Raw genomic sequence first — 27,924 nt, 5'->3', positions numbered from 1 at the left:
TTAACCAGCCAGGAGCCATTCCTGGCCACTTAAATAGTTTTGAATATCGTGGGGGGGGGGGGGGGGGGGGGGATTGTGTCTGTTTACGTCCTTGTAGGTAAACAGGCTCCTAAAGCCATGCGGGCCCATTCCTCAAGGTGGGGTGGCTTCCTCTTGGGCAGAAGTTGGTCTGGTGTCTCCCTCTAATATCTGTAAGGTGGTAGCCTGGTCGTTCCTTCACACCTTCTCTAGACATAACAGAGTTGACACCAGTGGCCCAGCATGATGCAGATTTTGCTGCTACTCACTCTGCCTGGGGATTGCTTTTTTACAACTCGCTTTTCTGGAATAAATAGTCTAAGGACGTTACGGAAGGAGAATTTGTCTTACCTGATAAGTTTGTTTCCTTTAGTTCTTTAGACTATTCCTTGATCACTCTCTTTACGAAGAGTCTTACATGATTGTTGTGCTGTTACCTCTTTTCTTCATGAGTTCTCTTTGCAGAGATCCTTCCTGATTTTGGTTTGTTACAGTTCTAGATATAGATCATTTCTCTAACCATAGGATGGTGATCTTCTTGTCGCTTGGTTCTTGCTTCTGTTCACTGTTTTGTTTCTCAAAATTCTGAATTGTAGGAGCCACATACTGAGTGTAGAGTACACCTGATTCTGCGTTCTCTATCCCCACCTGCTGACCAATGCTCATAACACTTGCTTTCAGGAATAGTCTGAAGCAAAAAGAAAATCATTGAGTAAGGCATAATTTCTCCTTATATAGGCTTTCATTTGTGCTGTTCAATTTGCTAGACCCCCCCCCCCCCCCCCCACCACACACACATACATACACACCTTTTTTGTGTGTTCTTCTGGTGGCAAGATAATGCATTTTATCTTTTGCTGTGATTCTTCTTGAGTTTTTATCACACTTAAATGTTGTTGTTTTTAGAGGTCATATTTTTCCTGATTTCTAGAGCTTGTAAGGTGTGTTTGGTTTTGCATTACAGAATCTGTTGAATTTTCCTGTGATTAATTTGTTGTCTCTGTCCTTTTCTTTTTTTGCCAGGGCTCTCAAACCCCTTCCGGGGACTCTTGAAGTTGGGTAATTTGGAACGTCGTGGGGCCATGGGGATCTGGAAGGAATTCTACTGTGAGCTCTCACCCTTTGAGTTTCGCCTTTTCCTAAATGCTGAGGACCGAACCTGCACTGAGAACTGCTCCCTGCTCCGGTGTGAGGCAGTAGGGCCGGCACATGCCGATGGCCGCTTTGATCTCTTTTTCCCAAACAAGAAGCTGTATCTACGGGCATCATCCCAGGATGAAGCTGAGGACTGGGTGGACAGACTGGAGGAGGTGCTGCAGAAATGTCGCCCCCAGCAGGAAGAGACCTGGGAAGTCCTGAAGTCCCCAGAATCTGACAGTAACACCATGAGTCCAGCTGGTTCTCCACTTGTGTTCGACTGGCCATCAGGGCTGTCTGTGGAACAGGATGCATTCAAGGAATCTGTTCTGTACATGAGAGTGGATCGGAGCTGGAGCCACTTCATTTTCTCTTTGTCCTTGGAGGCTTTGAAGTGTTTTGTGGTGACAGACTGCACAAAGACCCTGTGCCAGGTCTATGGAATTGACATAATTCGAGACATCCTTCCAGATGCCAGCCTTGGAGGCCCTGCTTTCTTCAGAGTTGTAACCTCAAAGACCTCATTGCGACTACAGGCTGAGAGCGCCAAGGAAGCCAAGGCCTGGCGGGAGCTTATTCGAGGGGCCCTGACATCTTATTTAGAAGCAGCCGATGAGCCATTGAATAGGGACTGGGGCAGGAATTCAAAGGTTGTGGTGAGAGAAGACAGTTCTTTGTTACAGTGCTTGACCCACATACCCACAGAAAAAGGACTAGATTCTCAGAACTTCAAGTGTGCAGGTAAAGGCCTTTATATCTGTTGGTAAACTTCCACAAACTCATGTTTATGACCAAGCTTCATTGTAGTAATATTTCATATTCCATATCATCATGCTGATCAATCCATAGACTGGTGGGTTGTGTCCATCTACCAGCAGGTGGAGATAGAGAGCAATCCTTTTGCCTCCCTATATGTGGTCATGTGCTGCCGGAAACTCCTCAGTATGTTCTCTATCTCAGCAGGTGGTGGTCACACACAGCAGCAGCTCTGGCTAGGCCTCCAAGCCTAATTTTTAGGTTTTGTTGAGTGCCTGGGGTTGAGGGCTCTTCTTGAGCAAGTGCAAACCTGGTGGCGCCAGGTCCCTCCTTTTCTCCCCCCTCCCGCTGGCTCCGTTAAAAAAAAAAAAAATTTGGACGTCCTTAAGGGCGTTTATTTCGACGTTTATTTAAACGTTTTTTGCAGCTACTCACTGGGACACCAGGTCGTTACAGCTCGGAGCGAGAAGCAGGTAATTTTTACCTTTTTATAGCGGGCAGGGGGTTCCCCGATCGATCTCCACGTGGCCTATGGCGTCAGAGGGCGAGGGCGCGAAGAATCGCTCCCCGGACCGCGTGTGCGCTTCTAGCGGGGATGCGGGGGTTTTAAAGTCTGATTCGCCCTTGGTGGGTGTCAGTTTGGAGGCCGGTCAGTGTCCCGGGTCTTCCTCCGGTGCGGCGGTTTTTCCCGCCATAAACGCCCATCCCCCGCTGCTCGCCTCCGCCATCTTGGCCGGCCACTCTGCTCGGACGGCTTCTTCGTGGGCCACCCTTGAGCTGGGAGACGTTCATGCCATGGCCGCCCTTGATTTGGGCGACGGCAAAAGAGCGGCTAAAGTTAAGCGCCATTCATCCCGCGCAGCTCCTTCGCGGAGTGTCGCGCCGGACGCCATCTTGGATGCGCAGCATGTTGCTCCCCCGCTCTTGCGAGTGCCGGTTGAGGGTGCGTCTAGGGCTGTGGCCCAGGCTGCTGAAATTCACAGTCTGGGGGGTTTCTCCCCCGAGTTTATTTTGCTGCTGCATCAGGCCTTCCTTATGCAAAACGCTGCCCCTTCTCCCTTGTCCGATAACGGGGTTGAGGCCCCCGGAAGTAAACGCCCTCGGGTGGATTCCCAGGCCTTAGAGGACGCTGTTTCCTCTGATGTAGATGAGGGCAGCGTATCTGAGTTCTCCCAACGGTCCTTTGGGGATTCCTTGGAGGAGACGGATTCCCGCTCGGATGGAGCGGATGACCCTTCTGCAGCGCGGATCTTTCGCTCAGAGGATTTGCCCAACCTGTTACTGCAGGCCATGAGCATTTTGAAGATTTCCTCGCCAGAGGACGTCTCTCCCTCAGCCCCTGTTGGCTCTGCCATTATGCTGGGGACGAAGCGCCCGCCTAAAACCTTCCACGTGCATGATGCCATGCACACCTTAATTTCGGCTCAATGGGATGTCCCGGAAGCGAGCCTCAAAGTGGCTAGGGCTATGTCCCGCCTCTATCCTTTGCCTGAAAGTGAACGTGAGGCCTTTATTTGGCCTACCGTGGATTCTTTAATCACTGCGGTGACTAAGAAAACGGCGTTGCCGGTGGAAGGTGGCACGGCACTAAAGGACGCCCAAGACAGAAGTTTGGAAGCGGCTTTAAGGTCGTCCTTCGAGGCGGCTGCCTTAAGTTTGCAGGCCTCAGTTTGCGGCTCCTATGTGGCCAGGGCGTGCCTGACGATGGTGCAGCGGGCTTCCCCCTCGGATCCTTCCTTAAGGGCTGACTGGCCGGCCCTGGAATCGGGCTTGGCTTATTTGGCAGACTTACTGTATGATGTCTTGAGAGCCTCGGCTAAAGGCATGGCTCAGACAGTCTCTGCGCGGCGCTGGCTTTGGCTGAAACATTGGTCTGCGGACCACGCCTCTAAGTCCCGCCTGGCTAAGTTGCCTTTTAAAGGCAAGCTGCTCTTTGGGGTCAAGCTGGACAAAATCGTGACCAATCTCGGCACGTCTAAGGGCAAGAGGTTACCAGAGATCAGGGCTCGGGCCAGTGCTCGCCCCGGTATCTCCAGAGGACGGTTTCAGGAAGCCCGTCGGTACCGCCCGGGCAAGTCGGGCTCCTCTGCCCCCTCTTCCTTCAAAAGGAACTTCTCCCCCAAGCAGCATTCCTTTCGCAGAGACCGCCGTCCCGGAGGTACGCCCTCCGGTCCTCCCCCAGGGTCTCGTACCCAATGACAGGGTCCTGGTCCATGGCCCAGTGCAGATTGGAGGACGCCTGTCCTCGTTTCTGGGCGAGTGGACCAGAGTAACTTCAGACGCATGGGTGCTGGAAGTCATCAGAGACGGCTACAAGTTAGAGTTCTGCCGACCCTTAAGAGACGGGTTTGTACTCTCTCCCGGCAAGTCTCCGGTCAAAGCTGTGGCAGTGCAGCAGACCTTGGACAACCTGATACGCCTGGGTGCGGTCGTTCCGGTGCCAGAAAATCAGCTTGGCAAGGGACGTTACTCCATTTACTTTGTGGTACCAAAGAAAGGAGGTTCTGTCCGGCCTATCCTCGACCTCAAAGGGGTCAATCGGGCCTTGAAAGTGCGGCACTTTCGCATGGAGACTTTCCGCTCTGTTATAGCGGCAGTGAAGGCAGGAGAGTTCTTGGCTTCCTTGGACATCAAGGAAGCGTACCTGCATATTCCCATCTGGCCTCCTAATCAACGCTTTCTGCGTTTTGCAGTCCTGGGCCGACACTTCCAGTTCAGAGCCCTCCCTTTCAGGTTGGCTACTGCTTCGCGGACCTTCTCCAAAGTAATGGTGGTCATCGCGGCCTTCCTGCGAAAGGAAGGAGTACAAGTCCATCCTTATCTGGACGACTGGTTGATCCGAGCCCCCTCTTATGCAGAGTGCGGCAAAGCTGTGGACCGGGTGGTTGCTCTTTTGAGCTCCCTGGGGTGGATCATCAACTGGGAGAAGAGCCAGCTGCGCCCGACTCAGTCCCTGGAGTATCTGGGAGTTCAATTCGACACCCAAGTGGGCAGAGTGTTCCTGCCAGACAATCGGATTGTCAAACTTCAGGCTCAGGTGGACCAGTTCCTAGTAGTCTCTCCTCTTCGGGCTTGGGACTATGTGCAGCTGTTGGGCTCTATGACGGCCACGATGGAAGTAGTGCCCTGGGCCAGGGCTCATATGAGACCACTACAACTCTCTCTGCTGCAGCGCTGGACTCCGATGTCGGAGGATTATACTGTGCGCCTTCCCTTGGACCCAGCAGTGCGCAAGGTGCTGAGCTGGTGGCTGAAGACAGACAAGTTGTTTGCAGGAATGCCTCTGGTGACCCCGGAGTGGATTGTCGTCACGACGGACGCCTCTTTGTCGGGCTGGGGAGCCCACTGCTTGGGAAGGACAGCGCAGGGGCTCTGGTCTCCTGCAGAGGGAAAGTGGTCTATCAACCTCGTGGAACTCAGAGCCATTCGGTTGGCGCTTTTGGAGTTCATCCCGGTACTGGCGTTGAAGCCAGTACGGGTCCTGTCGGACAATGCCACGGCTGTGGCCTATGTCAACCGCCAGGGAGGTACCAAGAGCGCCCCTCTAGCCAAGGAGGCCATGAATCTATGCCAGTGGGCGGAAGCGAACCTGGAACAGCTGTCAGCGGCCCACATTGCCGGAGTCATGAATGTCAAGGCGGACTTTCTCAGTCGCCATACCTTGGATCCCGGAGAGTGGCAGCTATCTGCTCAGGCGTTCTTGGACATCACGAAGCGCTGGGGCCAGCCGAGCCTAGATCTGATGGCGTCATCGGCCAATTGCCAAGTGCCGCGCTTTTTCAGCAGAGGACGGGACCCTCAATCCCTGGGAGTAGATGCTCTTCTCCAACAGTGGCCGAAACAAGAGCTTCTCTATGTGTTCCCGCCCTGGCCCATGTTGGGCAGGGTGCTAGACCGGGTGGCAAAGCATCCGGGCCGGATAATCCTGGTGGGTCCAGACTGGCCCAGACGTCCCTGGTATGCGGACTTGATCAGGCTCTCAGTCGACGATCCTCTGCGGCTGCCAGTGGAGCAGGGCCTGTTACATCAGGGTCCCGTGGTGATGGAGGATCCCTCCCCCTTTGGTCTTACGGCCTGGCTATTGAGCGGCAGCGTCTGAGAAAGAAGGGCTTCTCAGACAAGGTCATCACCACTATGCTGAGAGCGAGGAAGCGCTCTACTTCTACTGCTTACGCCAGGGTTTGGCGTACCTTTGCAGCGTGGTGTGAAGCAGGCTCACTTTCTCCCTTCACTGCTCCAATTTCTTCAGTGTTGGCGTTCCTGCAAGAAGGTCTGGAGAAAGGCCTGTCGCTCAGTTCCCTTAAAGTCCAGGTAGCGGCTCTGGCTTGCTTCAGGGGCCGCCTGAAGGGTGCTTCCCTGGCTTCGCAGCTAGATGTGGTGCGCTTTCTCAAGGGAGTTAATCACCTGCGCTCTCCTCTGCACTCAGTGGTGCCTGCGTGGAATCTCAACCTGGTGCTAAGAGCCTTGCAGAAGCCGCCTTTTGAACCCTTGTCTAGGGCATCTCTGAAAGACCTGACGTTGAAAGCAGTCTTTTTGGTGGCTATCACTTCAGCCAGAAGAGTTTCCGAGCTCCAGGCACTCTCATGTCGAGAGCCTTTTCTGCAGTTCACTGAGGCAGGAGTGACTATTCGCACAGTGCCTTCCTTCCTGCCCAAGATTGTTTCTCGCTTCCATGTGAATCAGCAGCTCTGTCTCCCTTCCTTTCGTAGGGAGGACTACCCAGAGGAATACTCTGCTCTCAAATATCTGGATGTGAGACGAGTCATCATCAGATACTTGGAAGTGACCAATGATTTCCGGAAATCGGATCATCTGTTTGTCCTGTTTGCAGGTCCTCGTAAGGGTCTGCAGGCTTCTAAGCCTACAGTGGCAAGATGGGTCAAGGAAGCCATTGCAGCGGCTTATGTGGCCGCGGGGAAGGTGCCGCCTATCCAGCTGAAGGCTCACTCCACTAGAGCTCAGGCGGCCTCGATGGCAGAGACCGGGTCCGTCTCCTTGGAAGAGATTTGCAAGGCGGCAACTTGGGCATCGGCCCATACCTTCTCCAGGCATTACCGCTTGGCTGTGGCTGCTCGGGCGGAGGCCCGGTTTGGAGCTTCAGTGTTGCGGTCAGGGATTTCAATGTCCCGCCCTGGCTGAGTACTGCTTCGGTACATCCCACCAGTCTATGGATTGATCAGCATGATGATATGGAAGGTAAATTATGTATCATACCTGATAATTTTCTTTCCATTAATCATAGCTGATCAATCCATAGCCCCTCCCAGATATCTGTATTGTTTATATTCTGGTTGCATTTCAGGTTCAAGTTTAGTCTTCAGTTCCTGTTCAGGAGGACTTCGTGTTCAAGTTTTTCAATGGATTCTTCAAGAGTTGAGACGAATTTGTGTTACAGTGAGCTGCTGCATTCCTCTCCCCTCCGTTTTACGGGGCTGGATTGAGACATAAATTCTGCCGGCGCTCCCTCCCGCTTCGTGCGGCAGTAGGGCAGCTTTGTACCCCTCCCGCTTCGGCGGTGTTAGGGTCAGTCAGCTCCTCCCGCGGTTGCGGTTGCAGGATAAGCCAGATCCCCCCGCATCGGCGGGTGTGGTGTCCCTCCCCCGCTCCGCGGGGATGAGCTGGACGGATTCCCCTCCCCCACTTGTGTGGGGATGAGCTGGGTTAATTCCCCTCCCCCGTTTCGGCGGTGGTGAGCTGGGCAGAGTGTCCCTTTGTGGGTGTAATTCTCTAAGTGCTGAGTCCTGCGGATGGAGCTTGGATATCGACATACTGAGGAGTTTCCAGCAGCACATGACCACATATAGGGAGGCAAAAGGATTGCTCTCTATCTCCACCTGCTGGTAGATGGACACAACCCACCAGTCTATGGATTGATCAGCTATGATTAATGGAAAGAAAATTATCAGGTATGATACATAATTTTACCTTCTCCGAGGACAAGCAGGCTGCTTGTTCTCACTGATGGGTGACGTCCACGGCAGCCCCTCCAATCGGAAACTTCTCTAGCAAAGTCCTTTGCTAGTCCTCGCGCGCCGATGCGCACCGCGCATGCGCGACCGTGTTCCCGCCCGAACCGGCTCGTGCCGGCCAGTCTTCTTTTGTCCGCGCTCGGTACGGTCGTGTTTCGCCGTTCGTGCCCCGGAAAGTTGACCTCGCGCGTCGTTTTCGACTCGTTTCTTCTCAAAAAGTTTTAAAAAGTGTTCGGGAAGAGCCTTTTTGGTTTTTTCCTTCCCGTATTTCGAGCTTTTCGCCCCGGTAAGTTTTCTTTCGTCGTCGGGGTAGGCCTCAGTTAGGCCTCGGTTTAAATTTTCTTCTCCCTATTTTTGTGGTGCCAATTTTTGTCATTTCGAGTTTTGATCTCGCCGGCGTGATTTTTCCGCCCATGACATCGAAGCCTTCCAGCGGCTTCAAGAAGTGCACCCAGTGCGCCCGGTTAATCTCGCTCACTGACAGGCACGCGTCGTGTCTTCAGTGTCTGGGGGCTGGGCACCGCCCTCAGGCCTGTAGTCTGTGTTCCCTTTTACAAAAGCGGACTCAGGTAGCGAGGTTAGCCCAGTGGAACATTTTGTTCTCGGGCTCTTCGTCGGCATCGGCACCAGGGGTATCGAGTGCATCGACGTCTTCAGAGTCCAGACCTTCATCCTCGGCTGCCAGTGCATCGAGGCATCGGCCCTCTGCATCGGCGCTGAGACATCGGACGACTGTATCGACGTCGGTGGTACCGGGACCTCGTCTGCTGATGTCGTCGGACGGTGGTGCTTCGTCAGGAGTGCAGGTGAGGGCTGTCCATTCCCCTGCTGGTGGCGGTGAGCCTTTGGGTGGGTCTCCCCCTACCCTGAGGGCTCCTGCGGTACAGCCCCCCCGAGACCGACCCTCTTCGGTCTCGGCCCCGAGGAAGAGACGGCTGGATTCTACGTCCTCCTCGTCGGTGCCGGGAAGCTCCGGTGACATGCTTCGCAAGAAGTCGAAGAAGCATTGACACCGGTCCCCTTCCCGCGTCGGCACCGAGAGCTCTGGGTCGCCGAGGGAGTCGGCACCCAGCAGGCTTCGGCACCGAGAGGACCGCTCACCCTCTGTCCAAGAGGTGTCGATGCGCTCCACTCTGGACAGCCCGGAACAGCTTCCACGCCCGGAACAGACTCTGACATCGACACCTGCATCGACCTCCATGCCTTTTTCTGCAGCCGCTCTGAACGAGAGCCTCCGGGCCGTTCTCCCAGAGATCCTGGGAGAGCTGTTGCGCCCTATCCCTCCGGTACCGGGGGTGCTTGCGCCACCGGTACCGTCGAGCGTGGCGCCGGCTGGTCCATCGCCCGGGGTGAGGTCTCCAGCGTCGGTACCGCGTGCGGTGCTGACCGCGGTCGCCTCCCAGGAAGGCTCCCTGACTACGTCGGCGGAGGGAGCTTTGCCGGTGCGGGTGAGGGAGTCTACCTCTCGACGCTCCCACCGTGGCCGTGGTTCCACGGAGTCGAGCCGGGCACGGTTGCAGACACAGGTTCGTGAACTTGTGTCTGACACCGAGGGTGAGGCCTCGTGGGAAGAAGAGGAAGACATCAGATATTTCTCTGACGAGGAGTCTGAGGGTCTTCCTTCTGATCCCACTCCCTCTCCTGAAAGACAGCTTTCTCCTCCCGAGAGTCTGTCTTTCGCTTCCTTTGTCCGGGAGATGTCTACGGCCATCCCCTTCCCGGTGGTTGTGGAGGACGAGCCCAGGGCTGAAATGTTTGAGCTCCTGGACTATCCTTCTCCACCTAAGGAAGCGTCCACAGTACCCATGCATCATGTCCTCAAAAAGACATTGCTGGCGAACTGGACCAAACCATTAACTAATCCCCACATTCCCAAGAAGATCGAGTCCCAGTACCGGATCCATGGGGACCCAGAGCTGATGCGCACTCAGTTGCCTCATGACTCTGGAGTTGTGGATTTGGCCCTGAAGAAGGCCAAGAGTTCTAGGGAGCATGCTTCGGCGCCCCCGGGCAAGGACTCTAGAACCTTGGACTCCTTTGGGAGGAAGGCCTACCATTCTTCTATGCTCGTGGCCAAAATTCAGTCCTACCAGCTCTACACGAGCATACACATGTGGAACAATGTGCGGCAGTTGGTGGGCTTGGTAGATGCACTCCCCCCTGAGCAAGCCAAGCCTTTTCAGGAGGTGGTCAGGCAGCTGAAGGCGTGCAGAAAATTCCTGGCCAGAGGGGTGTATGACACCTTTGATGTTGCGTCCAGGGCCGCTGCTCAAGGTGTGGTGATGCGCAGACTCTCATGGCTGCGTGCCTCCGACCTGGAGAATAGAATCCAGCAGCGGATTGCGGACTCGCCTTGCCGTGCGGACAATATTTTTGGGGGAAAAGTCGAACAGGTGGTAGAACAGCTCTACCAGCGGGATAACGCTTTCGACAAATTCTCCCGCCGGCAGCCTTCAGCATCTACCTCATCAGGTAGACGTTTTTATGGGGGAAGGAGGGCTGTTCCCTACTCTGCTGGTAAGCGTAGGTACAGTCCTCCCTCTCGACAGCCTGCGGCCCAGGCTAAGCCCCAGCGCGCTCGCTCTATTCAGAAGCGTGCGCCTCAGCAAGGCCCCTCGGCTCCCCAGCTAAAGCAGGGGGCGAGCTTTTGACTGGCTCCAGCAGAGCATAGCCGAGACCAAAGTGTCAGTGCCTGACGATCTGCTGGTCGGGGGGAGGTTGAAAGTTTTTCACCAAAGGTGGCCTCTTATAACCTCCGACCGTTGGGTTCTTCAAATTGTCCGGCAAGGATACGCCCTCAATTTGACCTCCATGCCTCCAAATTGCCCACCGGGAGCTCAGTCTTTCAGCTTCCAGCACAAGCAGGTACTTGCAGAGGAACTCTCCGCCCTTCTCAGCGCCAATGCGGTCGAGCCCGTGCCACCGGGGCAAGAAGGGCTAGGATTCTATTCCAGATACTTCTTTGTGGAAAAGAAAACAGGGGGGATGCGTCCCATCCTAGACCTAAGGGCCCTGAACAAATATCTGGTCAAGGAAAAGTTCAGGATGCTTTCCCTGGGCACCCTTCTTCCCATGAATCAGGAAAAAGATTGGCTATGCTCTCTGGACTTAAAGGATGCTTACACGCATATTCCGATACTGCCAGCTCACAGACAGTATCTCCGATTCCGTCTGGGAACACATCACTTCCAGTACTGTGTGCTACCCTTTGGGCTCGCCTCTGCGCCCAGGGTGTTCACGAAGTGCCTGGCTGTGGTAGCAGCAGCGCTCCGCAGACTTGGAGTGCACGTGTTCCCTTATCTTGACGATTGGCTGGTGAAGAACACATTCGAGGCAGGAGCTCTACAGCCCATGCAGATGACTATTCGACTCCTGGAGCTACTGGGGTTTGTGATAAATTATCCAAAGTCCCATCTTCTCCCAGTACAGAGACTCAAATTCATAGGAGCTCTGCTGGATTCTCGGACGGCTCATGCCTATCTTCCGGAGACAAGAGCCAACAATTTGTTGTCCCTCGTCTCCCGGGTGCAAGCGTCCCAGCAGATCACAGCTCGGCAGATGTTGAGATTGCTTGGCCACATGGCCTCCACAGTTCACGTGACTCCCATGGCTCGTCTTTGCATACGATCTGCTCAATGGACCCTAGCTTCCCAGTGGTTTCAGGCTGCTGGGGATCTAGAGGACGTGATCCACCTGTCCACGAGTTTTCTGGAATCCCTGCAATGGTGGACGATTTGGTCCAATTTGACTCTGGGACGCCCTTTCCAAATTCCTCAGTCGCAAAAAGTGCTGACTACGGATGCGTCTCTCCTGGGGTGGGGAGCTCATGTCGATGGGCTTCACACCCAGGGAAGCTGGTCCCTCCAGGAACAAGGTCTACAGATCAATCTCCTGGAGTTGCGAGCGGTCTGGAACGCTCTGAAGGCTTTCAGAGATCGGCTGTCCCACCAAATTATCCAAATTCAGACAGACAACCAGGTTGCCATGTATTACATCAACAAGCAGGGGGGCACCGGATCTCGCCCCCTGTGTCAGGAAGCTGTCAGCATGTGGCTGTGGGCTCGCCGTTACGGCATGTTTCTCCAAGCCACATACCTGGCAGGCGTAAACAACAGTCTGGCCGACAGGCTGAGCAGGATTATGCAACCTCACGAGTGGTCGCTCAACTCCAGAGTAGTGCGCCAGATCTTCCAAGTGTGGGGCACCCCCTTGGTGGATCTCTTCGCATCTCGAGCCAACCACAAGGTCCCTCAGTTCTGTTCCAGACTTCAGGCCCACGGCCGACTGGCATCAGATGCCTTCCTCCTGGATTGGGGGGAAGGCCTACTGTATGCTTATCCTCCCATACCTCTGGTGGGGAAGACTTTGTTGAAACTCAAGCAAGACCGAGGCACCATGATTCTGATTGCTCCTTTTTGGCCGCGTCAGATCTGGTTCCCTCTTCTTCTGGAGTTGTCCTCCAAAGAACCGTGGAGATTGGAGTGTTTTCCGACTTTCACCACCCTGAACGAAGGGCTGCTTCTGCATCCCAACCTCCAGGCTCTCAAGGCCTGGATGTTGAGAGCGTAGACTTTGCCTCATTGCGTCTGTTGGAGGGTGTCTCCCGTGTCTTGCTTGCTTCCAGGAAAGATTCCACTAAGAGGAGTTACTTCTTTTTATGGAGGAGGTTTGCCGTCTGGTGTGACAGCAAGGCCCTAGATCCTCGCTCTTGTCCTACACAGACCCTGCTTGACTACCTTCTGCACTTGTCTGAGTCTGGTCTCAAGACCAACTCTGTAAGGGTTCACCTTAGCGCAATCAGTGCATACCATTACCGTGTGGAAGGTAAGCCGATCTCGGGACAGCCTTTAGTTGTTCGCTTTATGAGAGGTTTGCTTTTGTCAAAGCCCCCCATCAAACCTCCTACGGTGTCATGGGATCTCAATGTCGTTCTCACCCAGCTGATGAAACCTACTTTTGAGCCACTGAATTCCTGCCATCTGAAGTACTTGACCTGGAAGGTCATTTTCTTGGTGGCAGTAACTTCAGCTCGTGGAGTCAGTGAGCTTCAGGCCCTGGTAGCTCATGCTCCTTACACCAAATTTCATCATAATAGAGTAGTCCTCCGCACTCACCCTAAGTTCTTGCCGAAGGTGGTGTCGGAGTTCCATCTGAACCAGTCAGTTGTCTTGCCAACATTCTTTCCCCGTCCGCATTCCTGCCCTGCTGAACGTCAGCTGCACACATTGGACTGCAAAAGAGCATTGGCCTTCTATCTGGAGTGGACACAGCCCAACAGACAGTCTGCCCAACTGTTTGTTTCTTTTGATCCCAACAGGAGGGGAGTGGCTGTGGGGTAATGCACCTTATCAAATTGGCTAGCAGACTGCATTTCCTTCACTTACGCCCAGGTTGGACTGGCTCTTGAGGGTCATGTCACGGCTCATAATGTTAGAGCCATGGCAGCGTCAGTGGTCCACTTGAAGTCAGCCACTATTGAAGAGATCTGCAAGGCTGCGACGTGGTCATCTGTCCACACATTCACATCTCATTACTGCCTGCAGCAGGATACCCGACGCGACAGTCGGTTCGGGCAGTCGGTGCTTCAAAATCTGTTCGGGGTTTAGAATCCAACTCTACCCCGCTAGGCCCAATTTTTATTCTGTTCCAGGCTACACTCTCAGTTAGTTGGATAAGTTGTTAGGTCAATCTCAGTTATGTCCTCATCGTTGCGAGGCCCAATTGACCATGTTTGTTGTTTTGAGTGAGCCTGGGGGCTAGGGATACCCCATCAGTGGAACAAGCAGTCTGCTTGTCCTCGGAGAAAGCGAATGCTACATACCTGTAGAGGGTATTCTCTGAGGACAGCAGGCTGATTGTTCTCACAAACCCGCCCGCCTCCCCTTTGGAGTTGTGTCTTCCCTTGTCTTTGTCTTGCTATATACGGGACTGACGAACACGAGCCAGTTCGGGCGGGAAGACGGTCGCGCATGCGCTAGCAAACGTCTTTGCTAGTGAAGATTCTGATTGGAGGGGGATGCCGTGGACGTCACCCATCAGTGAGAACAATCAGCCTGCTGTCCTCGGAGAATACCCTCTACAGGTATGTAGCATTCCCTTTAAACGCACTCGAGGAATACTGTTATATCCCAGTGATTTATACATCTAGGCAACACTTTCATTGTCCTTTAATTGGTTGTCCAGTTTTCGCAATTCATCTTATTACAAAAATAGCTATGTTAAAAGTGCTTCAACATCTGATTCTTATTTACCTATACTAGTTGGTTACATTAATGTTAAATCGGTGGTAATCAAATCAGAAGTACATGAGTGGATTGTAGATGAACAATTTGGCTTTGTTTTGATTACTGAAACATGAATACATTCTAGTGATGATCCCATCATTAATGACTTATGCCCTCCTGGTTGTAAGATATTCCATCTTACTAGAGTCGAGAAAAGAAGTGGTGGATTAGCAATTCTTCAGGCTTACACCTGTCTAATTTCTCCACAATTAGAAACTGGTGCTTGTGATGTTTGGGATGATTCTTTGTCTAAGCATATTTGTCTGGTTTTACTTTACCGCACTGCGGGCAATTGGAATGATTTAGGGCACCTTTAGGTCACTAACTTAGAGGCATATTTTCACTTAGCCTTCCAAAGTTCCATAGGTTTCTAAGGAACTTTGGAAGGCTAAGTGCTTTGAAAATGAGCCCCAAAGTCATGACTGAAACAAGTCTAGTCAAACAGTCTTAATTTTGGCCCTTGACGTTTTCATTCGGTTACATTATTTTTTTGTTTTGAAAATGAGCCCCATATTGTTCTTCAAAAGGGTGGGTAATAAGTCCTTAATTAAATTATTTAAACCAAAGAATTGAATGGACTAGAACAGCTGTTGGAAATATTGTGAAAGTAATTAAGTGTAATATTCAGGCTAAGATACTCAGATATCTTTCTACTGTTTTTCATCCATCGATTTTGTTGGCTTTCTGTGTCATTTCGCATCCATAAAGGGCTACATTCAGTGAATGGTGCTCAATGTTATGCTGTAATGAGCACCTGTTACAGAATAGCATTGAGTGCCGATTTGGACACGTGTCCCTGGTATTCTATAATACTGCATGCAGATTTTAGGAGTGCACCTATCAGGGTCACGTCCCTTTTTGGGTTACACACTGTGGGCACATTGTTATAGAATATTTATTTTATTTATTTATTGGCATTTATTAACCGCCTTTATGAAGAGGTTCACCCAATAGAGCGTAGCAAAAGGGAAGGCAAATGGGACTTGATATACCGCCTTTCTGAGGTTTTTGCAACTACATTCAAAGCGGTTTACATATATTCAGGTACTTATTTTGTACCAGGGGCAATGGAGGGTTAAGTGACTTGCCCAGAGTCAGAAGGAGCTGCAGTGGGAATCGAACTCAGTTCCCCAGGATCAAAGTCCCCTGTACTAACCACTAGGCTACTCCTCCACTCCAATTTAGTTGGGTGCACATCTTGGATCGACACCCAGTTTTGGGTGCCATGTATAGAATCCGGTGGTAAGTGTATTAACTAGGCCTCCCACCCTGTTTATCTTCACTGACCATACCCTGAGGTCTTTGCTCTTGCCGGCTTGTTCTCCTAAATCCAAAACAGGCTCACTTTGAGTCTGTCTGACACTCCGCCTGAGACTGGAATGAGCTCCCATCTGCAATTCGCAGGGAATTGTAAGCCACATTGAGCCTGCAAATAGGTGGGGAAAATGTGGGATACAAATGCAACCAATAAATAAATCATCCTATAAGAAATTAAATCATATGGCTTATGGTGATCAAGCAGGATCTTTGGGGCTGTGTGGTTTTTAAGACACGCCTCAAATCCCATGTTTTTCAAGTTCACCTTCGGCCCAAATTTAGCAAGTGCTTGAGCATTCCTGTTTAATTGCCACCTGTTGGATGTGGAGTTGATGGCACTTCAGCTCCTGTTGTAGACATGGAGGGGCATAATGGAACAGAAACGCCTATCTCCATGGGCGTTTATCTCCGAGAACGGGTCCGTGAAGGGGCGGGGCGGATCGTATTTTTTAAAAGAAAAAGACGCCCATGTTTTATTCGTCAAGGTGTGAGCTGGGCGTTTTTGCTTTTCAGCGATAATGGAAAATGAAATCGCCCAGCTCAAAAACGAATAAATCCAAGGCATTTGTTCGTGGGAGGGGCCAGGATTCATAGTGCACTGGTCCCCCTCACATGGCAGGACACCAACCGGGCACCCTAGGGGGCACTTTTACAAAAACCAAATAAAAGGTAAAAGAGCTCCCAGGTGCATAGCACCCTTCCCTTGGGTGTTGAGCCCCCCAAATCCCCCTCAAAACCCACTGCCCACAAGTCTACATCATTACTATAGCCCTAAGAGGTGAAGGGGGGCACCTACATGTGGGTACAGTGGGTTTGGGGGGGTTGGACGACTAGTAGCATTAAGCAGCACAATTGTAACAGGTAGGGGGGGGGATGGGCCTGGGTCCACCTGCCTGACGTCCACTGCACCCCCTAACAACTGCTCCAGGGACCTGCATACTGCTGCTTGGGAGGAGGGTATGACATTTGAGGGTGAAAGTAAAAAGTTGTGAAACATCATTTGTTGTGGTGGGAGGGGGTTAGTGACCACTGGGGGAGTCAGGGGAGGTCATCCCCGACTCCCTCTGGGGGTCATCTGGTCATTTAGGGCACTTTTGGGGGCCTTATTCGTCAAAAAACAGGGTCCAGGAAAAGTGTCCTAAATTCTAGCTCAAAACTGTTCCATTATCGGCGAAGGGCGCCCATCTCTGTTCGCCCGATAACCACGCCCCAGTTCCGCCTTCGACACGCCTTCGATACGCCCCCGTCAACTTTGTCCGCATCCGCGACGGAGTGCAGTTGAAAGCGTCCAAAGTTCGGCTTTCGATTATACCGCTTTATTTGTTTTTGTGAGAAGAACGCCCATCTCCCGATTTAGGTCGGAACTTGGGCGTTATTCTCGTTCGATTATAAGCTGGTTAGTCTTTTGTTTTATTCAACTCAGGCTTTTCTCTCTCCTAGTATATTTCTCTTTTTGCTCTTATGTATTGTTGACTTGTTTTCTGTTGCCTTGTGTCATTGATCGTTTTGCCTGGTTCTTGGATGCATGGTTTCTTTCCTATCCCAATTGGAGTTCCTTTCCTTTTTGAATATATATATATTTTTTAATTTACTTTGTAAACTGCTTTGACCTCTTTCTGAGAAGGCGGTATAGAAAATATTTTAGTAAACATAATCAAAGATTCTAAATCCAGTCCCGAGGACACACCTAGCCAGTCTGGTTTTCATGATACCACAGTGAATATGCATGAGATAGATTCGGATGCAGTAGAGGTAGTGCCTTCAGATATCTCATGCATGTTCATTGTGGGAATCCTGAAAACCTGACTGGCTGAATGTGCTAAGGACCAGGTTGAGAACCCCCGATCTAGCATAATCCCCAAAATCTTAACAGCAAAAAGGTCAGTGTGGCACTTGTGAATCTGTAAGAGGGAAATGGTTTGTTCATGTGTGATATTTTAGCCTGGGGAAAAGGGGACCTTCATGTGTGGGGTTTGTGGGAATTGGGTTAGTGTATTTTAACAGGTTTTTCTCAAATTGTTGGTGTTACCTTGCTTAAGGCATTTGTTAGTGCAAAGGTGCAGCCATGTAATGTCCTCTCTAATATCCTGTGCTTTGACTTTCCCCTTACAGGCTGCCCAAGGCAAATCGGCTTCTCTTTCGGGAAGGCTCGTCTGTGCGCCTTCTCTGGTCTGTATTACTGTGACAGCTGTCACCAGGATGATGAGTCTGTCATTCCATCCAGAGTGATCCATAACTGGGATCTTGGCAAACGAGTGGTGAGTTGCCCCACAGTACCACGTGGCTGTCCAAGGCAGGGCTTCCTGCACAACCCATGATCTGATCCACTGTGCTGCAGTTTGTTGCTCAGGTTTTATTAATGCGCAGTGAGATCAGTTTTCAAAGCGATTTTTCTCAAGAATAAAGCATTTTACTTGCATTAATTTGCTACCTGAAATTCCCTGTTCTCAGTGCACCTAAAAGTGCACGCGTTGACTTTTAGCTGTATTGAGTATGTTAGTGTTGTAGAAAAAAAGACTTGTGCATAGATTGCATTTTGCAGTCTGCGAACGGGAGACTGGGATTTGAATCTCTTCTCCGAGCCAGCTGGAGTTTAGATGCCTTTATGAAGATGCCTCATTTGAATTTCAAAGGGAAAGGTAGGTGCCGCTGCCAGAGCACCAGTGCTTTTAGATAAAGATTGGCACAGAAGATTAAGGAGCTTGTATCACCTGAGCAGTTGGTCTGGCCATCTAGGAAGAGGAGATGTTAAAAGTGAGGGAATTAATTTTCTAACTCTGTAGGAAGGACATCATAAACAAAAATATATAAATGAAAATAATGTTACTTTAATATTTAACAGCTAAATTGCTAGGAGTTCACTAATCTCTTTATTTTCATATATTTTGCATTTCAAACTAAACATGGATCTGTCTTTCTCTGCCTCAGACAGTTTGTAGTTATTTTAAGTCAAGCTCATGGCTCTACTTCATCTTTCCTGCCCTCAGCAGCTGGAGCCAAGATCTGAACTCTGCTCACATCCTGCAGCTGTGGGTGCCATGAGCCATCTTACTGCAGTGTCTGATAGTAGCTTTTCCAGCCTGACCTATCCTCTCACCCTTGTCTTGATCAGGTATGCAGGCGGGCCCTAAAATTCCTGGCTCAGATCCACAGTGAACCACTAATAAACGTGAAGTCTGTGAACAACAGCCTCTACCAGCATGTGGATCAACTGGAGGAGATCAGCTGCTACCGAGAGAAGTTGAAACTGCTTGGGGATTACCTCCTGACCTGTCGAAGTGGAGCCGTCAAAGAGCTGAGCAAGCGGTGAGCCATCAAGCCTCTCCTCCTCTCCTGAGCATGATCTCAAGGAGGTCACCTCTATAGCATACTCTGACCTTGTTTGCAGCAGGAAGGTATTTCTAGGGCTTTATAATAGTCCTTCCTGAACCTCAGGAAAGGACACTGCAGAAAAACTCTGGATAGGCCCCCTATCGATAGCAATCTGTCTTGAGATCTCAGTGATAGAAAGCATGCAATAACGTACTCTTCCCCCCCCCCCCTTTTTTTTGTTGCATGTTAGAGCTATATTCCTCAGATACATTTCTATCCTTATCTCCATGGAAAATTTTTAAAAAGCCATTCAGTTTAACTACAAAATCAGACTTGTAAGTCCTTTGAGCCTTCCATGATCAATATGTTTATTTATTTATTATTATTATTTATTTGTTGTATTTGTATCCCACATTTTCCCACCTTTTTGCAGGTTCTGTGGCTTACATAATACCGTGAAGGCGATCACCAACACCAGTAGAGAAACAAATACAATACGGGGTTGTGGTCGAATAAGGTTCATGTTTACAGACACATTAAGGAATCATGAAGAGGAACAGAAGAGTTAGTTTATGACCATTACGAGCTTTGGTTTCATTCTGTTGCAGGGTTCAGGCATTTAAGTTGGGTTGGTAGGGTATGCCTTTTTGAACATGTTGGTTTTTAATAGTTTTCGGAAGTTTAGATAGTTATACGTTGTTTTCACTGCTTTTGATAGTGCGTTCCACAATTGTGTGCTTATGTAGGAGAAGCTGGATGCATATGTTGATTTGTATTTGAGTCCTTTGCAGCTTGGGTAGTGGAGATTTAGGTATGTTCGTGTTGATCCTGTTGTGTTTCTGGTTGATAGGTCTATGAGGTCGGTCATGTATCCCGGGGCTTCGCCGTAGATAATTCTGTGAACCAGGGTGCAGATTTTGAAAGCAATACGTTCTTTTATTGGCCGCAAGTGCAGTTTTTCTCAGAGGGGTTTGGCGCTTTTGAATCCGCGTTTTTCCAAATATGAGCCTGGCTACTGTGTTTTGAGCGGTCTGAAGTTTTTTTATGAGTTGCTCTTTGCATTCTGCATAGATTCTGTTGCAGTAGTCAGCATGGCTTAGTACCATTGATTGTATCAAATTACAAAATGTTTCCCTGGGGAAGAATGGTTTCACACGTTTGAGTTTCCACATTGAGTGGAATATTTTCTTAGTTGTAGATTTCACTTGGCTCTCAAGTGTGAGGTTTCGGTCGATTGTAACGCCGAGGATTTTCAGACTATCTGAGACGGGGAGGGTGTAATCCGGGGTGTTTATATTTATGGGTTTGTACGTATTGTGTTGGGATGAGAGGATAAGGCAGTGTGTTTTTTCTGTATTGAGTTTTAGTTGAAATGCATTAGCCCATGAGTTCATGATGTTCATGCTGAGTTTGATTTCATTGGTGATTTCAGTCAGGTCATGTTTGTAAGGAATATATATTGTGACATCGTCTGCGTAGACGTATGGGTTGAGGCCTCGATTGGATAAGGACTTGGCTAGTGGGGTTGTCATTGTTTCATATCTTACTGTAATTTTTATGGTTCCCACTTCAGTACAGTCAGTTTTTCAGTACAAGTAATATCTGAAATATAACATAGCAAAGTCTTGCAGTATGCATCAATTTGGTAATCAGCTTCTTTTGATTAGACAGCCAGAGTCACTCCTCCTCCCCAGTCTAGAGTTCCTAATTCCTGACTGCCTAATTCAGTGGAGAGAGAGTACCTTAAAAGATGGGCATGGTTTAGAGTGGCAGTACTCTGAGGATGGTTCTGGAAGATTTTAATGTGTGCACCCTGCCAGACATGACCCAAAAATGTGCCACACAACAGTACATGTAGAAAAGATGATCTGAGATAAGGATGTATCATTATATGGAGGAGTTAGTGGAAGTGAATTTTACAGCTTATTAACAAAAAAAATAAAAATAAAAAATTAAATTGCGCACAGGCTTCAGAATATGAAACGTGGGTGCCACTGGATATTTCCTGCATATCTGATCTTATGGCAAATATACATAGATGAATTAAATGGGACAGGTAGACCTATACCATCCACTTGATAGAGCTCAAAGAGGATCCAGGGCTGCAAATGGTACGTTCAAAAACATTTTCTCTTATACTTCCATGTGGCTGCCCAGTAATCATATTTCACATTTGGAAGGTCTTCTTCCCATTGTCTTTTTTTACTGATTTATACTACGATTAATGCGAGGAGATTTTGTAGTCTCAGTAAAACTAGAAATATTATTGCTAACAGAAGAAGGGATATTACATGGGCTACCATCTTAAGAAGATTTACCCTTTCTACTTGTGATAAAGGAGGAGAATTTACCCTTCAGAAACCCAAGGGAGCAGTACCATTTGGTGGAGGGGTGGAGGAGGAGTACCTCTGTGCTCGAAAGAAGAGCGGGACTTGAGGGTGATCGTTTCTGACAGTTTTAAGGTGACCAAACAGGTAGAAAGGGCGACAGCCAAAGCTAGAAGGACACTTGGGTGCATAGGAAGATGAATGGCCAGCAGGAAAACGAGGTGATAATGCATTTGTATATGTCTCTGGTGAGGCTTCATTTAGAGTACTGTGTACAGTTCTGGAGACCACACCTTCGAAAAGATATAACCAGGATGGAGTCGGTCCAGAGGGCGGCTATTAAAATGGTCAGTGGTCTTCATCATAAACACTGATAGACCTCAATACATATACTTTGGAAGAAAGACGAGAGAAATTGAGACATTTAAATATCTCCACGGCATAAATGTACTGGATCAATTGAATGGAAGGTCTGGAATAAGAGGGCATATGGTGAAGTTAAAAGGGGATAGACGCAGAAGTGATCTAAGTAAATACTTCTTTACAGAAAGAGTGGTAGATGCATAGAATGACCTCCCAGTGGCGGTGGTGGAGATGAGGAGTGTATCTGAATTCAAGAAAGCATGGGATAGGCACATGGGATCTTTTAGGGGAGGAAGAGAGAATGAATGATATGGATGGGTAGACTGGATTGACTATACAGCCTTTCTCCAACGACGAGCAGGCTTATAGATTCTCACAAGTGGGTGATACCGACCCACGTCAACTGGTCCGTGACTTATGAGCATAAGTAGAGCTTTGTGGAGCGCAAGACACCCTCCACCACGCATGCTTGAGTGCTTTCCTGCCCACTGCGAGAATGTGGTCTCCTCAGTTCTTTTTCTACCTTGGTGAGGAGAGGGTGTGTTTCTTTACCATCTCCTCACTTTTGCTCGGTTCAAAGAGCTTTTTCGTGCCTTTCAGAGATTTTTTTATTCCTTTATTGTGTTCCCATTTGTGGACCCCCCCTTTTTTTTTTTACATTTTCGAAAGGTGGCCCCTTATAACCTTCGACCGGTTGGTTCTTAAATTGAATCTGGGACTTCCATTCCAAATTCCTCAGCCACAAATGGTGCTGACGATGGCTGCATCTCTCCTGGGATGGGGGGCTCATGTAGATGGGCTTCATACCCAAGGTGTTTGGTCCACCCAGGAAATGACTCTAAAGAGCAATCTCCTGGAGCTCCAGGCGATCTGGAACACTCTAAAGACTTTGAGATCGGTTATCTCATCAAATTGTGCACATCCAAACAGATAATCAGGTTGCAATGTATTACACCAACAAGCAGGGGGGCCCAGATCACGCCTTCTGTATCAGAAGGCCATCTGGATGTGGCATTGGGCTCGCCAACATGGCATATTCCTTCAAGCCAATTATGTGGCCGGCAAAAGCAATACCCTGGCCGACAGACTGAGCAGTACAATGCAACTACATGAGTTGTCTCTCAATATGGGCATGGCCCGCAAGATCTTCTGAGCGTGGGGCACCCCTTCGGTAGATCTTTTAGCTACTCAGATCATCCACTAGGTCCCTCAGTTCTGTTCCAGTTTTCAGGCCCATGACTGACTAGCAATGGATGCCTTTCTCCCCAATTGGGGGACAGGTCTATTGATTGCGCCATACTGGCCATGGCAGATACAGTTCCCTCTACTTGTGGTGGTATCTTCCAAAGAACCTTCCAAAGATTGGAATGTTTTCCGACCCTCATCACACAGAACGAGAGGTCTCTTCTATATCCCAGCCTCCAGTCTCTGGCTCTCACAGCCTGGATGTTGGGAGCCTAGAATTTGCTTCCTTGGGTCTTTCAGAGGATGCCTCCCAGGTCTTGCCAGCTTCCCTTGATCCCCTTGCTTGCCCTACACAGAACCTGCTTGAATACCTTCTACACTTGTCAGAGTCTGGTCTGAAGACCAACTACGTAAGGGTTCACCTTAGTACAGTTAGTGCTTATCATCAATGTGTAGAGGGTAAGCCCATCTCTGGACAGCCTTTAGTTCTCTTCATTAGAGGTTTACTTTTCTCAAAGCCCCCTGTCAAACCTCCACCTGTGTCATGGGATCTCAAAGTCGTTCTCGCCCAGCTAATGAAAGCTCCTTTTGAGCCACTGAATTCTTTCCATCTGACGTACTTGACCTGGAAGGTCATTTTCTTGGTGGCTGTTACTTCAGCTCATAGAGTCAGTGAGCTTTAGAACTTAGTGGTGGATGCACCTTATACTAAGTTTCATCACAATAGAGTAGTCCTCCACACGCACCCTAAGTTCCTGCCGAAAGTGGTGCTGCAGTTCCATCTGAAGTAGTCTATACTTTCTCCGACCTAATGCCTATCCTGATGAAAGCACCTTGCACACCTTGGATTGCAATGGAGCATTGGCCTACTACATTGAGCAGACCAGGCCCCATAGACAGTCCGCCCAACTTTTTATTTCTTTTGGTCCCAACAGGTTGGCGGTCAACATTGAGAAACGCACCATTTCTGATTGGGTAGCAGATTGCATTTCCTTCACTTATGCCCGGGCTGTGCTGGCCCTAGAAGGTCACAGTGTCAGAGCCATGGCTGCATTGGTAGCCCACTTGAGGTCAGCCTTCATTGAAGAAATTTGCAAGGCTGCAATGTGGTCTTCAGTCCACACATTCACATCACACTACTGCCTTGAACAGGATACCCAACACAACAATTCGGTTTGGGCAGGCAGTGTTGCAGAATCTGTTTGGGGTCTAGAATCCAACTCCAGCCTCCTAGGCCCTTTTTATTCTGTTCCAGGCTGCACTCTCATTCAGATTGTATATAGTTTCAGGTTAATCTGTGTTATGTCCTAACCATTGCAAAGCCCAGTTGACCAATGTTTGTTGTTTTTGGTGAGCCTGGATTCTAGGGATTCCCTACTTACGAGAATACATAAGCCTGCTTGTCCTCAGAGAAAGCGTAGATACTTACCTGTAGCAGGTATTCTGTGAGGACAGCAGGCTTTATGTTCTTACAATCCCTCCCACCTCCCCTTGGAGTTTCTTATTTTTACTTCTTAGCTGTACTATAAAGCTGAGGAGACTTCATTCTCAAGGCGGGCAGGAAGGTACTCGAGCATACACGGTGGAGCATGTCTCGCTCTCCACAAAGCCCTACTTGTGCTATTCATAAGTCCCGGACCGGGTGACATGGGTCGACATCATCCACTTGTGGGAATATAAAGCCTACTGTCCTTGGAGAATACCTGCTACAGGTAAGCATTTTCGCTTTATCTGCCATCTTTTTCTCTGTTTTTATTAGGAGATCATTCCAATCTTCCATATTTATCTTAATTTTTACTATAATAGTTGATCTTGGAGACAAAGCCTCCAAATGGGTTAATTTTGCACATTATTTATAAGCTAGGGAATTTTATTCTCTCAAATTTAGTGATCAAAACATCTGCAGCCCTTAATTACACGAGCAGCAAGGGGTTTCAGAGAGGTAATGGGGAGACCCACATAAATTGCATTCAGGCGGGGCAAGCAATGGCCTCAAGGCATCTGGAGTTTAAAAATGCTAACTGACCATTCATGATTTGTGGTCACATGGTGATATTCAAAGCCAACAATTTTCCCAAATAAGTACTTTCTCTTCACTGGAACAGAAATACCATTAATATCATTTTGAATCTGGAGTACTGTCAGTATATCTGTCTTACCCAAATTTAGCCCTAATTCATTTTCAGTCAGCTAAGCCTATGTTTTAAAAAAAACTTGAATATGAGATTCCATGAAAAAAATCTTTATCAGTGCTGTAAGGGGCCAAAGAGATCACATCATCTGTTTAGTTCAGGGGCATCAAAGCTGCGTCCTGAGTGTCAGACGAGGTTTTTAACAAAAATGTGTATTTTAACTGATTAGCTAGTACACAGTTTTGAAGAATTGCAGAGTTATTTGGTGGCCCACACATATACAGATTTCTGCTCGTGTGGCCTATTGAAAAAGTCACAAATGCTTAAGACAGTCTCTCATTTATGAAACATTTCACAAAATGGAACCAGATATACATTGAACAAACAATCCTTGTGGATTACTTTAAGGCCCATTTTAGATAAGGTTGTTTGACTTCTAGCAGTAGTACCACAAGACTATCGCTATGTGGAACTTGGGTGCCTGGAAATCTCTCCTGCTTCCCTACTAGATGCCAAGGAGAACCCCAGGAAGAACCAGTTGGAGGGTTTGGGGGAGTTTGAAGAGGTTGTCATTGGAATTTCAGGGGGCGGGTGGGAGGGAAATGGCTGATGTTGGGTGAGGGCAAGGGGGTTTGGTTGGCCTCTCATTTCATTTATTAAATTCATATCCATTCATCTAAGAGTTAACATAAAGAATAAATCAGTCATAGTAAACATAGTAGATGACGGCAGAAAAAGACCTGCACGGTCTATCCAGTCTGCCCAAGAAGATAAATTCATATGTGCTACTTTTTTATTTGTACTGTCCTCTTCAGGGCACAGACCGTATAAGTCTGGCCAGCCCTATCCCCGCCTCCCACCACCAGCCCTGGCACAGACTGTATAAGTCTGCCCAGCACTATCCCTGCCTCCCACCACCGGCTCTGGCACAGACCGTATAAGTCTGCCCAGCACTATCCCCGCCGCCCAACCACCAGCCCTGGCACAGACCGTATAGGTCTGCCCAGCACTAGTCCCGCCTCCCAACCACCAGCTCCAGCACAGACCGTATAAGTCTGCCCAGCACTAGCCCCGCCTCCCAACCACCAGCTCTGCCACCCATTCTAGGCTAAGCTCCTGAGGATCCCTTCCTTCTGCACAGGATTCCTTTATGTTTATCCCACGCATGTTTGAATTCTGTTACCGTTTTCATCTCCACCACCTCCCGCGGGAGGGCATTCCAAGCATCCACCACCCTCTCCTTGAAAAAATACTTCCTGACATTCTTCTTGAATCTGCCCCCTTTCAATCTCATGTCATGCCCTCTCGTTCTACCGCCTTCCCATCTCCGGAAAAGGTTCGTTTGCGGATTAATACCTTTCAAATATTTGAACGTCTGTATCATATCATCCCTGTTCCTCCTTTCCTCCAGGGTACACATGTTCAGGTCAACAAGTCTCTCATACGTCTTGTAACGCAAATCCCATACCATCCTTGTAGCTTTTCTTTGCACCGCTTCAATTCTTTTTACATCCTTAGCAAGATACGGCCTCCAAAACTGAACACAATACTCCAGGTGGGGCCTCACCAACGACTTGTACAGGGGCATCAACACTTTGATGTAAATCCAGGGCCAAAGTGGGAGCTGACATTTGTGTGTGCCTAGGGCAGTTGCAGTAGCTGATGTGGATTCCCTTTTTAAAACCTACACATTTGGTGTGTTCCCAATTACGGTTTTATTAAAACTTGATATACTGCCCTTCCTGGGAGCATCACAGGGCAGTTTACAAGACATGAAAGGGAAAAGAATGCCAGCAATGGATACATAGCCTGCAATCGTTTGGAATTATTGATTTGGGAGAGCTGTGGGGGAAGAAAAAACACAGGGATTAAGGTGGAAACCTTCCCTAATTCTTCCTGTAGAGCATGGCCTGAAATGAGCATCTTTATAAAACCTAGAAGTCCCCAGAAGCAGAAGTAAATTGACATTGATCTCAGCAGTCATAGACATGCATTTCCCTACTGAAAAAGGAATAGACATATATTTTATGTCCCTGCCATCCCACATTGCCTTCTGCAAGTATTTCAGATTTACACATCCAAACTCCTGTTGTTTTTATTTGATGTAGATGTGTATATGCTGGTATTAGCACATTTAAAGCATGAATAGGATTACTGCAACGCATTGTTTGCTGGCTGTAAAGAACAAACCATCAAAAAACTCCAAACAGCCCAGAATACCGCAGCCAGACTCATATTTGGAAAAGCTAAATATGAAAGTGCAAAACCCTTAAGAGAGAAACTTCACTGGCTCCCACTCAAGGAACACATTGCGTTCAAGATCTGCACGATGGTTCACAAGATCATTCACGCAGATGCCCCAATCTACATGCTAAACCTCGTGGACTTGCCTCCCAGAAACGCTATAAGATCAGCCCGCAAATGTCTTGATCTGCACTTCCCCAACTGTAAAGGACTAAAATACAAGCTGGCACACGACTCCACCTTCTCCTACGTGAGCATGTAGTTGTGGAACGCATTACCTACAGCCTTGAAAAATATTGACGAATTAACTAACTTTCGCAAATCTCTGAAGACACATCTCTTCAACAAGGCCTACAAAGAGGACCCATAACCCTCACATAACTACCTCTCCAAACCACCCAGTTACTATAGTCCACCTTCTATATTATCCTGCAATACACCTTCCTTCTCTCTTCCCTTACTAAAGCTTTGTACATTACCAATTATATCTGATACCTTTTAATGTCTATGTCATACCAAAACTCTGTAAGCCACATTGAGCCTGCAAATAGGTGGGATAATGTGGGATACAAATGCAATAAATAATAAAATAATAAATTATCCACCTTATTTATTTAAACTTAGTAATTCCTAACCCCCCAAAAAACCACTCATTGTGAAACATACAATATATTATAAAGTTATAGTGCAGTGGTAGAAACACAACTATGCATCAGTATAATGTAATCATAGTATATCGAAATAGCTAAATCATCACTCTATAAATAAAGAGAAGGTAAGGACAGTTGTATATGATCTGCTTAAATTCACTGTGGTGGAGCTAATCAATTTGTCATGGGCTAAAGGTGCATGTTTATCTGTCCGTGTGTGACTGGTTCAT

The 27,924-nt window shown here is 48.8% G+C and overlaps 1 protein-coding gene across 2 annotated transcripts in view; it reads left to right on the top strand.

The window, feature by feature from the left end:
* Positions 1-27,924, top strand: part of PLEKHM1 (pleckstrin homology and RUN domain containing M1) — a 238,048-nt gene that overhangs the window by 169,784 nt on the left and 40,340 nt on the right. For both annotated transcript variants that reach the window (XM_030220671.1, XM_030220672.1), the window contains exons 7-9: positions 1,042-1,896; positions 17,594-17,739; positions 18,594-18,787. In XM_030220671.1, the coding sequence (XP_030076531.1) occupies positions 1,042-1,896; positions 17,594-17,739; positions 18,594-18,787 (1,195 nt within the window). The remainder of the gene's footprint in view (positions 1-1,041; positions 1,897-17,593; positions 17,740-18,593; positions 18,788-27,924) is intronic.

The sequence above is a fragment of the Microcaecilia unicolor genome, chromosome 12 (assembly GCF_901765095.1).
Source record: "Microcaecilia unicolor chromosome 12, aMicUni1.1, whole genome shotgun sequence".
NCBI lineage: Eukaryota > Metazoa > Chordata > Amphibia > Gymnophiona > Siphonopidae > Microcaecilia > Microcaecilia unicolor.
Note: the sequence above shows the minus strand (reverse complement) of the source record. Positions and strands in the feature narration are given on the sequence as shown.